Source organism: Anabrus simplex, chromosome 1 (genome assembly GCF_040414725.1).
Source record: "Anabrus simplex isolate iqAnaSimp1 chromosome 1, ASM4041472v1, whole genome shotgun sequence".
Taxonomy (NCBI): Eukaryota; Metazoa; Arthropoda; class Insecta; order Orthoptera; family Tettigoniidae; genus Anabrus; species Anabrus simplex.
Window position 1 is genome coordinate 1010231162 of NC_090265.1, and position 16094 is coordinate 1010247255.

A 16094-nucleotide genomic window follows, 5' to 3' on the forward strand; every position below is an offset into this window, starting at 1 on the left:
TTTTTCATCTAAACAGTGTTATGTGGCTGAAGATGTTGATAATATACGAAAAATGTACCACTTTTGACCATTAAAAATTGCCTTAAGCAATCATTGTATCAACTAGGTGGAAAATAAATTAAATACTTAATTGTGAATCTATTGAAGTGCGATACGGACCATGAAGCTGATTTTATGTTGATGGCGATTGCGAACAGCGTGACACTCAGTACCGATCCCTGAGGTACTCCATTTTCCTGAACGTAATATTGAGAAAAAGCATTCCCTACACGGACTCGAAAGAGACGGAGGGACATGAAGTTCTCAATAAACGTTGGCAAATTTCCCCGAAATCACCACTGGTGTAGTGTGGAGAGAATTCCATATCGCCAGGTAGTGTCGTAAGCTTTCTCCAGGTCAAAAAACACGGCGACTAGGTGTTCCTTCCGGAGAAAGGCCTCCTGAATGGCGCTCTCCAGTCTGACCAGGTGATCAGTGGCAGACCGATGAGAGCGAAAACCACACTGGTAGTTAGACAAGAGACCCTCCTTTTCCATGGCCCACACAAGACGCTGGTTAACCATCCTTTCAAATAGCTTACAGAGGCCATTCGTAAGGCATATTGGCCTATAACTATCCAGAAGTTTTGGATCTTTACCTGGCTTGGGAATTGGTGTTACAATTCCCTCATGCCATTGAGATGGAAACACTCCCTCACTCCATATTCTGTTGAATAGGGTGAGGATATCCTTGAGACATCTGTCACTGAAATGCTTAAGCATTTGATTATGGATTTTGTCCGGTCCAGGAGCCGTATCTCTGCATAGCGCAAGTGCACTTCGCAACTCCCACTCCGTGAAGGGCACGTTGTAGGGATGCGAAGCACTAGAGGCAAAAGAGAGATGGTGTGCCTCTGCTTCGCGCTTGATAGGAAGAAATGCAGGGTCGTATTTCCTAGAGCTGGACGTATCTGCGAAATGTGACGTGATGTGGTCTGCAATGACTGAAGGAATCGTAACTATATCTCCATTAATGGTGATTCCGGGTACTGAGGGCACATTCTGTACTCCGACAATACGGCGGAGTTTTGTCCACACTTGTGATGACGGAGTATGTGCCGTGATGGATGACACATACTTGTCCCACGTAGCTTTCTTACTTTCTCGAATCAAAAAACGGGCCTTCGCGCGCAGATGCTTAAATGCGATATGATTGGCCATCGTAGGATTCCGACGATAATGCTTAAAAGCCCGTCGGCGATCACGTATGGCTGCTGCAATTTCGTCCGTCCACCATGGGACCTGTTTCCGGCGACGAATACCGGACGAGGAAGGAATTGTTTCCTCTGCAGCAGCCAAAATTCCAGTAGTAATGGAAGAAACGTGGTCGTCAACAGACTCCAGCATATCATCAGCCATCACTGCGCGTTTTGTAAATTCTGGCCAATTTGCCCGCCGAAGTAACCAGCGCTTGGGTACTTCGGACTGTCTTTGATTCAAGAGAGACAGAATTATCGGGAAGTGGTCACTATCACAGAGGTCGTCGTGAACTTGCCACCGTAGCAGGGGAACTAGCGCACGGCTACACAAAGTGACATCCAGGTGTGAGAATGTGCCATGCGAGGCTACTGAAATGTGTCGGTTCCCCTGTATTGAGCACACAAAGGTCAAATAGGTTGATCATTCGCTCGAGCATCCTCCCCCTAGAACAGGAAGACGGAGAACCCCATAGTGTGTTACGGGCGTTAACATCCCCCAGCATGAGGAAAGGAGGAGGCAACTGAGCGATCAAATCTTGTAGTGCATGCATATCAAGGTTATAATCCGGTGGAAAGTACACGTTGCAAACCGTTGTCATTACTGGCAACGGAGTGCGAACTGCAACTGCATCTAGCTGAGTAAGGAGCGGTACTTCTTCGCTGAAGATGTCGGAGCGAACTAGGGTACAAACGCCCCCAGTTGCCGCGCCATCCACAGCTACTCTGTCTTTGGAATAAAGACGATATCCTCTCATAGTCGTGTCGTGTCCAGGTCTCAAACGAGATTCCTGTAGACAGACTATGGAGGCCGCATAGATGGATATCAGTTGACGTAACTCAGCTAGGCGACAGTGGTAACTACTGCAGTTCCACTGCAATAGTGCCATTGTGTGGATTGGTAGTGTTGCAAAATTAGGACAATTGCTTGCCCTTCTTTTTGTCAACTACCTGCCATTTTCCGCCGTTGTTGTCGGTGTTGTCGTTACCATCCACGACAATGAGTGGTTCAATCTCCATTGTCTCCTCAGAAGAAGGAGGCGCGGTGACTGGACCCTCCGCGGACGGTGATCTCATTGGTCTGTAACAGTGGGCCTTCTTCCTGGGAGAACTAGGTTCTTCAGAAAGTGATCGAACAAGAGGGCGTCGGGGCCTCTCGCTCTTGCCCACCGTTTCTCTCTTTTTGGGAGGAGAGCCGGCAGATGGCTTGCCGGATTTCTTTGGTGATCCTGTGGACCCCGACTGAGTTGGAGAAGGCTTCTTCTCCAATTTTTTAAGGGAGCTCTGTGGCTTCACCTTCTCCTCCTTTATGATCTGGGCATTGGAAGGAGGGCTGGACTTTCCAGCCCTATTTGGGGAAGTCTTTCCCCCCGCCCTGTCGGGGGAGGACTTCCCAGCCGAACATTCCTGGGTAGGGCCCTTCCCAGGCAACGTCGACAGTAACGCTCTTTTCAGTACTTTACATGCTGAATCTCCAGTTTCTTTAGTTACTGAATTTTGTTGTTGGCTTTGACTTTTCAATGCATTTTCAGTACCGGTGTTCTGTACAAAACTCTGTGGAGTGATCCGTACGTTTGCGACCTTTTCAGTGAAGGAGATGGAGAACACCGGAGCAGCCATGGACTTGAACTTCCTCCGGGCGTCTGGATAAGATAGTTTATCCAGCGTTTTTATCTCCTGGATCTTCTTCTCCCGGTTGAATGTGGGGCACTCCTTGGAGATTGGAGCATGCACACCCGGGCAGTTGACGCACACAGGTGGTGGTGTGCATTCAACCCCAGCATGCTCGCACTTCCCACACATTTTGCAGGTCGTCGAACCTGTACATCGCAATGAGGTGTGGCCAAACTTTTGACAGTTATAACACCTCATTGGTGCCGGAATGTACGGACGAACAGTCAGGCGATACATTGCTACCTTTATTCGTTCAGGTATGGTCTCAGCATCGAAGGTAAGGATGAAAGCACCCGTATCGAGTAGCTTATCACCCACACGCCTCTTCAACCTCTTCAACTAGGTACCGGATCATTGTATCATCGGAAGACTTAACCAAATCCCTGTGGAATATAACTCCCTTGCAGGAGTTAAGGGTTTGGTGCTTCTCGATTTTCACCTCTACCTTACCGAATAACTTGGCTTTAAGTAGCCGTCTGGACTGTTCAGCCGTAGATGTCTTGATAAGTACGGATCCATCTCGGAGCTTGCGCATCTCATCGACTTCACCAGCACCAATTTCTTCAATTGAATTGCTTATCATAAAAGGACATTCGTCAAGGAAACTTTTACCATCGACCCTGGAAGCAACCAGGAATCGAGGAAGACGTTCGTCACTCATGTAGTCTACAGGAACTGGAGTATACCGCTTACGTTTTTTACCAATTTTAGACGCCGTTTTTTGAAGGGTGCCACCCTTTGATAAAGAAGGAAGAGAAAGAAGTTCCGTCTTTGGTCCCACGAGTACTCACGGAAATATGAGGTCGACCTCCGGCAGAGCCAAGGAGATTTACCGGAGGCAAGGCTATATACTCCAGAGGGCGCCCGGTATCTGGAGGGGGTTGCTTGGAACTACTCTCCCAGTAGCCATGCATCACCTCGCCACGACCTGAAACTTGTGATTGGGGGAGGATAAAACCTCCGTACTAACCTATTTTTTTTTTTTTTTTTAAACTAATCAACCCAAGGCAGAGAGGGTGGCCAGACAGGAAGAGGAATGAAATTTAAGATGGTGAAATTAGAAGGGTAGAAATAGTGTTGAAGAATAAAGAGCACAGACACCTCTCAAGCAACTCGGGGGACACCTTGTTAGTCTGGCCCTACACCGAGGCCTATCCAGTATGGGTAACCCTGAGCTGGCACAGCCCTCAGGATCAACAAGCACACAAGCCCCCACACCGACGTCAAGGTCATGGTGTCCCTAGAGGGGGCAGAAGTCATCAGCTATTAGTTGGCAAACTCTGAAGGCTCGTACAAGGTCATTCCTAGGTGGTTCTGGTCCGGTGGGTATCACAGTGAGTCAGTCGCCAAAGAGGAAGTGGGCTGGAGTCGGTTCACTGGTATTATCATCATCTTGCGTCAGGGGTATTGTGTTTAATGTGGCTTCTATGCTGATCAAAATAGTCCATAGTCTTTCATCATCAATAGTTGAACGACCAAGTAACTTCCAGAGCCATAGCTTGGTGGAGCCGATCAGTCTTTCCTACCAGCCTCCCCATAAACCGTAGGCTGAACGTATGAACTCTGCGGAGGAACAGCATGGGTGTGTGTGGTGTTTTCGCGTCCGAGAAGATTATCTACCTTGTGGATTGCACGCTTGACTTTTTTCGTAAATTGTTATGTCAGCCTCACATTTTTCATCATTTACGAGGTCATGTATTTCTTCGACTACGGTCAGAAATGTTTGGAGTATCTCATGAAGTAAATTACAGGTGTATTATGTAATCTCTTCCCTATTCATACATCTTTCAATTCATCAATTGGGATTGTGAAACATGTACAGTAATATTGCTGCATCTCATATGGGTTCTCTAAAGTTTCTTCAGTTCGTCGCTGTCACCCATGATGTAAGGAAGTGAAGGTACAGAATGATCTAATAGGCGGAAAAGACTTACTGGCACCTATCTCTTTCCACAATGCTAGTGGCTTTACGTCGCACCGGCAAAGACAGGTCTTACGGCGTCAATGGGATAGGAAAGGCCTAGGAGTTGGAAGGAAGCATCCGTGGCCTTAATTAAGGTACAGCCCCAGCATTTGCCTGGTATGAAAATGGAAAACCACGGAAAACCATCCTCAGGGTTGCTGACAGTGGAATTCAAACCCAGTATCTCCTGGATGCAAGCTCACAGTCGTGCGCCCCTAACCGCACGGCCAACTCACCTGGTCTTTCCACAATGAGGCTATAACAATAACAGAGTTTATTTCTTATTAATACTACTGGTTGTTAGTGTCTATGTAAATAGCTAACAGAGGGCAGAATTAGTGTACTAACAAGGTGTTTGAAGGAAGGTTTATTTAGTTTGCAGCACCAGCTACTAGTACAGGGTGGTGCACAGAATGTCATACACTGGAAATTGTTTATAGAATAATTAATAAACAACATACTTAATAAAAAATGGCATCCAATACTCACTAAAATGTTCATGATTAATCAGTATACAGGACATGTTCAATATGTCCATTTTCTCGGCGCACAACAGCTTCCACACGAACTGCATGTTCGTGACACTCTACGACACATGTCCTCACTCAACCCTCGGAAAAAAGTCAGAATGGCCGCTTGGAATTGCAGTACATTTTCCGGTTTATGTTGGCAGATTATCTCCTTCCAAAATCTCCACAAGAAGAAGCCACAGGGATTAAGATCGGGGCTATGTGGTGGCCAGATTGAGCTGCACTGAAAATGCTTGGGATGGGATATCTATGAGACATCACATGGCGCCCGAAATGTTCATGCAGGTAGTCCAAAACAACATTTGCTGGGTGTGGACAAACTCCATCTTGCACGAACCACTGTGCCTCTGTTGGTAATCTTGTTGCAAAGATTGTAGAAGGAAACTGTTTTGCATCAGGTCCATGTAACACACAATGTTGACTATGTCAATGAAAAAGATTGGCCGAATAATTTCATGACTGGAAATTGCAGCCCCCACACATTTTTTCACACCATGATTTTCAACCTTGTGCACAATATCAGGTCAGTTTTTTTTGTGCCCAAAACAAGACATTCTGTTAGTTCACAACACCGCTGAGATACACGTATGTCTCATCACTGAACCATGTGTTGTGCAGTACAGGATCACCTTCTGCAATAGCCCAAGCAGCAAACTGCACTCGCCGTTACTTGTCATGTGCCATTAGTTTATGAGCTGTTGTCATTTTGTATGGGAAAAGGTCAGACTCAGACTGCAGTAGTCTCTGAATTAACCGATGAGAGATGCCCAGCTGACCAAAGGCAGTTCTGGGGGATTTGGAGGGGCTCCGAGCCACAGACGCTATCACAGCAAACAATATTCTCCCGTTTGCACTTGAGATGGGGCCGTTTTCTCTCCGTGATATTGCCTTTGGTTTCAATTAGGCTGGCCAGTCTATACACCGTCTGCTGACAGTGAACCCACCCAGTACCAATATTAACATAAAACCTTCCCTGAGTCTGAGCTACACTCTTTGTTACTGCATAAAACACTGTTTCCACCTTCTGTTCACCTGTCAATCTCCCTTTGTCTGCCAGGTTGTTTAACTGGAAGCTGACAAGCATTCACGCCATGTGCTGCCATCTGTCAAATCACGCATGAAATAAGGTATCTATTTACAAAAGGACATGGTTTTGTGCCTAGATTAACACATTTTATAAATCGTGACATTTCGTGCGCTTACTGCAGGTCGTGAGATTCCTCTACCGCTCCTCATGTTATTCTGTGAAAAACTAAAAAATGCCTGCACATTCAACATAATACTAAAAATACAGTTAACCACACATCTACAACATGATAATTTCATCCAGAACAATCCAATATCATGCTCGGTCATAAATTAGCATGTGTTCAATGAACTTCTGTCTTTATCTCAAAATATTTCAGGTAAGTAGATTAGATACTCATCTGCTTGTTTAAAGTTATTGGTGAAGGCGGTCATACTGCAACTTCTCATTTAATGTAAGTTTAAACTCGTTTGCACTGATTTCCACATGAAAGATCTTGATACTGATCAAACTTGTCTCGTGTTAAAGTAGCCCCCTAATTTGTTATCCCTTTTTGTGTTTCCGGCACCATTATGTTATGAAAGGGAAATACCACGATTGTGTTCAATGCTACTTTTATGTTACTGCTATATTTCAAACCATGCATAGTCATACACAAGCCTCACACTAGATAGCATTGATATCTAAGTCACTACAACAGGTGACAGGTGTCACAATCATTCATTCTCCAACAGATGCTGTACAGTCTCGTAAAAAGCAAGAGATCTGACAAAGAGGACATCACAGCACTAGAAACAGTAAATGGGAATGTAGTCAGCAGCAAACAAGAGATTAGAAACAAAATTAAGACCTATTTCAATACTCTCCAGAATGAGGGAAAAACTACTACAGATGTGGAAGAAAGGCTGAGGACACATGTTCCAATTACTTGGTCTGAGGTGGAAATTGCTTTAGATGAAAAGTAGTAAGTCAGCTGGGATTGATGATGACATAATCAAAGCAGCAGGTATACTTACGGTACAGTGGCTATACAGAACTTCGAGAGCAAGACTGTGTGGAAAATGGGTTCCAGAGGATTAGACAAAAGGTATTATTATCCCTTTGTTAAAAAAAAAAAAAGTATGCAGAAGAAAGTGTGCCAACTACAGGGTACCACACTTCTCTCACATGATCTATAAATAATGGAAAAATTACTGAAACCGGTGACAGAACCAGTCCTGGAAGAACAACAGTATGGATTTGGAACCAACAGAAGAACAACAGATCTGATCTTCACCCTAAGGATGTTAATGGAACAGCACTGGGAGAGAGGTAAAGACCTAATCTGTAGTATTCTTAGACCTAGAAAAGGCATACGATAGGCCTAGACCAGACATATGGAAGTGCCTCAAAGAACTGGGAGTACTTAAATGTGTACATGTTGGGGATGGCCATTCAGAATAGTTTAATACTACACAGGGTGTCTAACAAGGAAGTGCGCTCTCACCACTGCTATTCATTACTGTCATGGACAGTAAGTTATTCTTAAAAACCTGAAAATCGAAGTAGATGGAGAAGTACACACAATGGTGTTTGCTAATGATGTAGCCATCTGGGGATCACTGTAAGTATCTAGATGTTAATATAAGGAAAGATCTTCATGGGGGTAATCACATAAATGGGATTGTAAATAAAGGGTACAGATCTCTGCACATGGTTATGAGGGTGTTCAGGGGTTGTAGTAAGGATGTAAAGGAGAGGGCATATAAATCTCTGATAAGACCCCAACTAGAGTATGGTTCCAGTGTATGGGACCCTCACCAGGATTACCTGATTCAAGAACTGGAAAAAATTCAAAGAAAAGCAGCTCGATTTGTTCTGGGTGATTTCCGACAAAAGAGTAGCGTTACAAAAATGTTGCAAAGTTTGGGCTGGGTAGAATCGAGAGAAAGGAGGAGAGCTGCTCGACTATGTGGTATGTAGAAGTCAAATAAATATTAAAGTTTATTTATTCCACCTGTTCAATACATAAAAAAAGATAATGAATTAAATAAAATTATAGGGACATGTTTCGCCCTTTAATTATGGGCATCTTCAGCCTTAATCTCAAACTGAAAGTTGATTAATCAGGTACCTGATTGTAATTAACTTACATATGAATGTGAAGGAAATGTTGGAAATGTGCAAAATGGTTAACAATAGTTATGAAATTCTAACACATGGGTGACGGGCCCCGAGAAATCTCGTAGTACGCTCGCCAGCGGTAGGTGACGGGCCCCGAGAAATCTTGGTTTTATTCACGACATTGTTTTCGGTCTTTCTGCGACATCTCTTGACCATATCTTGAACTATTTCGGACGTGCACATTGACTAGAATAAATCGTAGATGTATATCTGCCACTTTTCTTTTATTCATGGCCTCTTTTATTCTTTGATTTAGTTTCGAAACGTCGACTTTCTTTCTGTTGGTTCAGTCAATGACAAGATAGAGCGCCCGCGGAATGCGGTGTTAGCTGATGACAATATTTTAGAAGAATTATATGCCGATGATCGTTCAAATGGAAATAGCCTAATGAATTAGTGGAAACTGAATGCGAGAGTGATAGCGGAAGTGATATTCAAGCCTCTACAGGCCGTAATTTACCTAGTGTACTTATTTATTCAAGTGATTCTGACGACGACAACGATGTAAACATGAATGATGTGTTGGGAATTGACGCTGAATATGGTTTTGTAAAGGCAGATCCACTATTACTAGGGGCATTGGAGAGTACCCATACCAACTTTAAAGATAAAATATTGACTGGTTTAATATTTATTTACATTTTTATAATCAAGTGCACCCTAGTATGCTTAGTAGATAAATGTCCGGTCCACAGGGTATGTAACAAGCTCAAGCATCCGGTCAGCAATGTGTTAATATCAGGCCTTAATAAAGTCTAAAATACAAATATTCGTAAATTATGTATTTTCTTAAATATAGTTAAATTCTTGAAATGAGGCCTTAATGAAGTTTAAAATACAAGTAGTCGTGAGTTTATACACTAGAGGGAATTTTTGGATCTTAAACATATTGAATTACACTATAATAATCACATCAAGTGGGGTTTATAATAAATGTGAAGTGATAAAACTGTAGTTTTCTAGAAGCATGAGAGAAGAAGAGTGCTTGAAGGTAAGTTGCTGTGTTAAATGTTAGCAGGAAGGAACGGCAGTAGTCTCTTGTGTAGAGTCTTAAGGGAAGTTTGGATTGAAGACTCTTTATTAACGTTGAAATTGGTTGACGTAAAGAAGATTCAGAGAGAAAACCTGGACCCTCATACTAAAACACTGGTCCAAATTTTCCTGATCCAAATATACCTCATTTTATTTCCCAATCCGAACTAAATGATCTAGTCAGAGACCTTCCTAAAGTTCAAGTACCGAGCTCGATAGCTGCAGTCGCTTAAGTGCGGCCAGTATCCAGTAATCGGGAGATAGTAGGTTCGAATCCCACTGTCGGCAGCCCTGAAAATGGTTTTCCGTGGTTTCCCATTTTCACACCAGGCAAATGCTGGGGCTGTACCTTAATTAAGGCCACGGCCGCTTCCTTCCCACTCCTAACCCCTTCCTGTCCCATCGTCGCCATAAGACACATCTGTGTCGGTGCGACGTAAAACAACTAGCAAAAAAAAAAAAAAAAAAAAAAAAAGTTCAAGCGGAATTTTTAAATTCTCATCTCCAAGGGTGGAATTTATTGCAAGATGGTGTTAAGGTGTCATATCGGAAATGCCAACAATCACAGACACTTTTTTACCTGTTAGCAATGAGTTGGGAATATATACCCATCAGTACTCCTTGCCTATTCTTTCACCACGAAGGAAACATATGAAAGTATGGATACTATACTAAAAGTGATAAATTATGAAAAATATGGTTGGTAGTTATGCGGAGACTTCAAAATGATTAGTATACTGTTAGGCAAGCAGTCTGGGTTTACAAAATTTTGTTGCTTTCTTTGAGAATGGGACAGCCGGGCAAAAGATAAACATTACAACATTGTGGATTGGCCCATACGAAAAAGCTTAATAGCAGAGGTTTAAAAATCACCCTCTACTTCAGAAAGACAAGATTTTGTTACCACTGTTACACAAAGTTAGAGATGATGAAACATTTTGTTAAGGCTTTGGATAAACATGGTGAGGGTTTTGAGAAAAACTTAAGAACAAAATTCCTAAACTCAGTAATAATAATAATCGTATGGCCTCAGCTACCGTGTGCAAACATTTCAAGTTGACGCCATCTGGCTGTCTGCTCGTCAATTTCGACGTTCCGTTTTACTCTAGGCCCCCACTAGATGGCAGACCGAGTAAACCGAAACTCTCTTGGGCGTCTATGGCTGAGATTTAATTAATTTTGTCGGGTAAACACGAAATGTGTCACCAGAGATCTTTTACATGCCGACATCATACGACATGGAGTGTCGAATGGACTTTTTTCCGCCCTTCAAAAATCCGACTACCTCTGTCGGGTTTGAACCCGCTATCTTGGGATCCCGAGGCCGACACTCTACCAACTGATCCACAGAGGCAGCTTCCTAAACTCAGTGATAGTAAGTTTTAAGAAAAAGGCATATTTATTGGGCTGCAAATCTGTGAGATCATTTATGTTGACAACTTTGTGAAATTGCTAACAGAAAAAGAGAAATGCACATGGATAACTTTCAGACAAGTATGCTGTAATTTTCAAGGAAATGTGAAAGCTGACAACTACGCTTGTTGAAATGTTATCAGTGCATGGAATGTAATATGTCCTTGTACTTGAAAATTCACCTTTTATATTCGCACTTGGACTTCCCCCCCCCCCCCCCCCAATTGGGTGTGGTTAGTAACATATGCGGCAAGAGATTTCATCAGTGGTCAAAATCAGTCCTTTTTTTTAATTTATTATTATTTCACAGTCATTCTCTTCAATATTTAAATCTTATTTCATAAGCAAACAAACAAAAATAATTTCAAATTTTGATGTATTATTACAAAGAGAATTACATTTTTATTTTAAGGAAATGAAAATACAGGGTAAATGATAGGTGATACAGCATTTCTACTTTCAGATTCGGTTTCAGCGGGGTCGAATTATAAATAATCACTTATTTTCATTCGAAGGAGCAAAAAAAGGTTTGAACTTGTTTATCAGGGTAGAAAGAGGTTTCTGATACAAGGAAAGATGAAGCCATTATTTTTATGATTTTTATAGTGGTGTATTACTCCACACATACTAAATTAGAAGTAGGACATTGGCACTTACCTGGACCCTTTGAAGTCTTCATCAGAGTCTGCATCATCTTCACTGCTAATGTCTAAGTTATTAAGGCGACGATGTTTCTTTCGAACAACTGGGAACTTTCTTGAAGGTGGAATATAATTCTTTTCCTCCTCTTCTTCCTCCTCCTCCTCCTCCTTCTTCTTCTCCTCTCCATTTTCTATCTTCACATTCTCTTCTCTCTCTGAACCATCAGTCTTTTTATTTTCAAGATCCACATTATCAGTGACAGACTCCTTCTTTTCAATTTCATTACTATTCTCAATCTCATCTTCCTTTTCAGCATTTACAATGGTTGCAATATCTTTGCCTCTTCCTTGGTTTCCAGCACCCTTGACAGCCTCCATTTCATCCTAGAAGCAATGAAAAGCACCCCAAAGGAAATAAGATTAACAGGATTCTAAATAAATATAATTTAAGGCACTTCAAATACCACGGTGAAAACAAGGAAAAGTTATATACTGTATTCTGACATTACCATATGTTCTGGAGCAACGATACTTTCAATGAGTAAACATCAAATTAGAAATGAGATAAAAACAAAATGACAAGTTGGAGTGGGCAGAGAAAGTAACAAAAGGAGAGAAAAGGATAAACAAGGACAAGAATAAATTCCTCAGCTTCAAATTTTGCCATTTTCACAAATGGTCTCTCTCTTTTTCAATCCTTGAACCCTTGTTTTGCTTAAATGCTACATCATGCAGGCAGGCAGGCAGGCAGGCAGGCAGGCAGGCAGGCTTTTACACTCATTGAGGGAGTCATTCTACCCCAAGGACATATTTCATGTGGGGAGATTACGGAAAGAAAAGTTTTATGCAAATATTGATCTTGTAATCTTTAGTCAAGTTACCTACAGTTTTACATAGAATATGAAACATGGGACATAACTTTCCACTTTAAAAATTCCACGAGCATTGGCAAGAATGTGTTTGTGAGAAGTCTGTGACTATGGCACTAGGTAGTGATGGGTTGCAACTGGAATTGCACGTAATTGATACCCGATTCTGGAATAGATTCTGAGGAACTAGTAGCACCATCTATGACGCAGGTACGTAAACACGCGCAACTCAAATGTGTTCTGTAACGTGAGTTCGTTATGGTTTATAAACAGGTCACTCTACAAGCTATGCCTGCTCTCATTCTAGTGTCCTGCAGTTACATACTTTAATACAATTTTAATTTGATCAGAATATACGATTCTCTGTTTGAAACTAATCAAATTGTATAGATTGTCAATAAATCCAAACTTGTACAAGGATTATGACACAACATAATACTAGTAATTCAACAAAATACAATTGTACTAAAAATACAACAAACAAAAATAGTAATTTTACCAGTTTCTCATAATAATATGTAGTAGTAGTAGTAGTAGTAGTAGTAGTAGTAGTAGTATGAAATGTTCATTATAAAATAATGTAACCGAAGACAGGTACGCTACAAAACAAGTTGTGTACTTATTAAAAATGTTACTTAATTCCACAGACTTTATAGATTTATACTAGCAGTATTTGAAAACCACGTTAGAAGCATAATACAGTATAAGCATAAATAATGTTGATTGCTACACCCAGTGTCAAAATGTGTAATGTTACTTCCAGACTACCAGGTTAAATTGTTATTTCATTATTATGCAACATAACTCATTCATAACAACCAATAAGGCATGCGATTTAAATGGGTGTTATATCGTACCATACTGTATGACAAGAAATAGTAAATATTGCATGTTTGATTTGCAGCACTTAGCCTATATTAGGACGACTCACTCTAGTGAGTGTGCACAACACACTGGTGACGTCATCAAGGAACTGATTCCTTGCATGCAACATTGAGTGCAGTTGTTGATAAACTTAACCATAATATGTATTTGTTCTTGTACTGACTTGTCTAAAGCTATTAAAAACTATTTAAAATAGTATGCGCTTGGTCCACCTTGTCAATGCACTTTTATAATTGAAAATCATTTATTCCAGGTGTCATCCATGCACATCACTAACTAGCACTAGGTTATCACATTACAGAATGAGGAGGAATGCACGCACGCATGCACGCACGCACGCACGCACACACACAAATTTTAATTAACCATGAATGGCCACACTTACTAATTACTGGCTATTTACAAGTCCCTCTTCCTTACGGCACAGTGGGCGGTTCAGCCCATTGCTATACCTGGGGCGCTAATCCTTACTTTCATTTCCCCACGTCCAGTCACCTCATACAGCAGCTGTGTGTAGACCACCGGATCTGAACACACGGCTACGGGCCACTCGACACACGATGACTGTTCGTTGGTTCAACATCACAGACAGTCCACTAATTCACAGTCAAATGCAGTGAACAACTAAACAGTTCAAAGTATTCAATGGCAGGAAGATACTCACAACAGTGAATATTAACACAGGTCCATTTACCTTCCCACTCATGATAGCGGCTTCCTTCACTGACTCACACCGAGCCTCAGTCCACAGAAATACACGAACATACGGTACAGTCTTCTGTTTCATTGTCTCCAGCCCACCCACTTACTGGTCTTTCCAACACCACAACAGTAGCTCCTGGTTCAGACCTCGGTGGGACACTAGCGACAACCAACACCTCTGTCGCCCTCAGCCCAGCCACTGAACCCCCACACACTGAGTCTCACACTGATTTCACCATGGAGTCCAACACTGACCCCAAGACCAGCACCAACACTGGCTCCACTACGGAGCCCAACATTGTGACTGACTGTCCACGGCTAGCCTTCCTTTTTATAGCTAGGGAGTTTAAAGCCCAAAATTTTACGAAGTGGTTAGAGGCAGAACATTCCTGGTGAATCTCCAAGAAACTCACAAGTAAGCTGGCTGACAATGGCTGGCCCCACCCCACAAGCTGGCTGGGAGATCCCAGGTCGTCTGAGTCACTAGTCCTTTCCTGGAAGTACCGAAAGGGGCTACCAGGGGCTGGCACGTAACAATATTCTTCCTTGTATCCACTTTCTACAGGTCCCTCTGCTCACACTAGCCTGTCATGCCTATCCTATCCCATAAATAGTTTCCTATCATTTCATATAGCACTCTTGTAAGACAACATGCCTCTGATTAGTATGTATATAGCGTAGTCCCATTTTCTGATATAGGGTTCAAGATGGGGTGAGATGAAATCATATAACATGTTCTTATGGCTGGATGCCCTTCCTGTTGTCAATGTCAGTTAAGGAGCTAATGAAGATGAAATGAATGATGGTGAATAAAACTGGGTAAAGAGGTGGAAGGAATTGGCTGTGGCCTATGAATAGGAATTGTCCCTGCAAGTGGCTGGAAGTGAAAATGGGAAACCACAGAAAACTATTCACAGGACAGATGACGGTTGGGTTCGAAACCACTCCTCTCCAGAATGGAGAGCTTGGCTCCATAGTTGTAGTGTGTCAACACACGTGGCCGCCCCGCTTGGTACCACAAGTCTTTGATTAAAGTCTAGAATAACAGGACTCAGTTCTATTCTATTTACACTGACAAGAAGAAGACGAAGAAGGAGGTGAAAAAACCCACCTCAAGATATATGAGAAACTGAGATATAATATAAACTTCAACATTTCTCAAGCTCTCTTATGAAACTTTTCACAATGTACCGAATCTTAGGCCACTTTCATACGAGGCAACTAGTAAAAACAGGTAAAAAAATAAGCGACTTGGAAGTGGTGGTTCATGGAACTTCGCATAGCAACGTCATAAAATGGTATCTACGAGTGTGGAACTGGTTCTGCTTGCTTTGCTACATCATACGTACATACATCATTATAGATCATTATGCCTTTCAGCATTCAGTCTGCAAGCCTCTGTGAATTTACTAAATGTCGCCACAATCCTCTATTTGCAACTAGTGCTGTGACCTCATTTAGTTCTATACTTCTTATCTTTAAATAGTTAGAAACTGAGTCTAACCATCATTGTCTTGGTCTCTCTCTACTTCTCTTACCCTCCATAACAAAGTCCATTATTTTCCTAGGTAACCTATCCTCCATCATTCGCCTCACATGATCCCACCACCGAAGCCGATTTATGCGTACAGCTTCATCCATTAACTTAGCCTTTATCTTCTCATTCCGAGTACCCTCCTGCCATTGTTCCCACATGTTTGTATCAGCAATCATTCTCACTAATTTCATGTCTGTTACTTCTAAGTTATGGATAAGATATCCCGATTCCACCCAGCTTTCGCTCCCGTAAAGCAATGTTGGTCTGAAAACAGACCGATGTAAAGAAAGTTTCGTCTGGGAGCTGACTTCCTTCTTACAGAATACTATGATTGATCGCAAGTACGAGCTCACTGCATTAGCTTTACTGCACCTTGATTCAATCTCACTATATTACCATCCTGGGAGAACACACATTCTAAATA

The 16094-nt window shown here is 42.1% G+C and overlaps 1 protein-coding gene across 1 annotated transcript in view; it reads right to left on the minus strand.

The window, feature by feature from the left end:
* Window positions 1-16094, minus strand: part of LOC136857786 (microtubule-associated protein futsch) — a 468803-nt gene that overhangs the window by 154634 nt on the left and 298075 nt on the right. The window contains exon 12 of the mRNA XM_067136704.2: window positions 11694-12061. Within this exon, the coding sequence (XP_066992805.2) occupies window positions 11694-12061 (368 nt within the window). The remainder of the gene's footprint in view (window positions 1-11693; window positions 12062-16094) is intronic.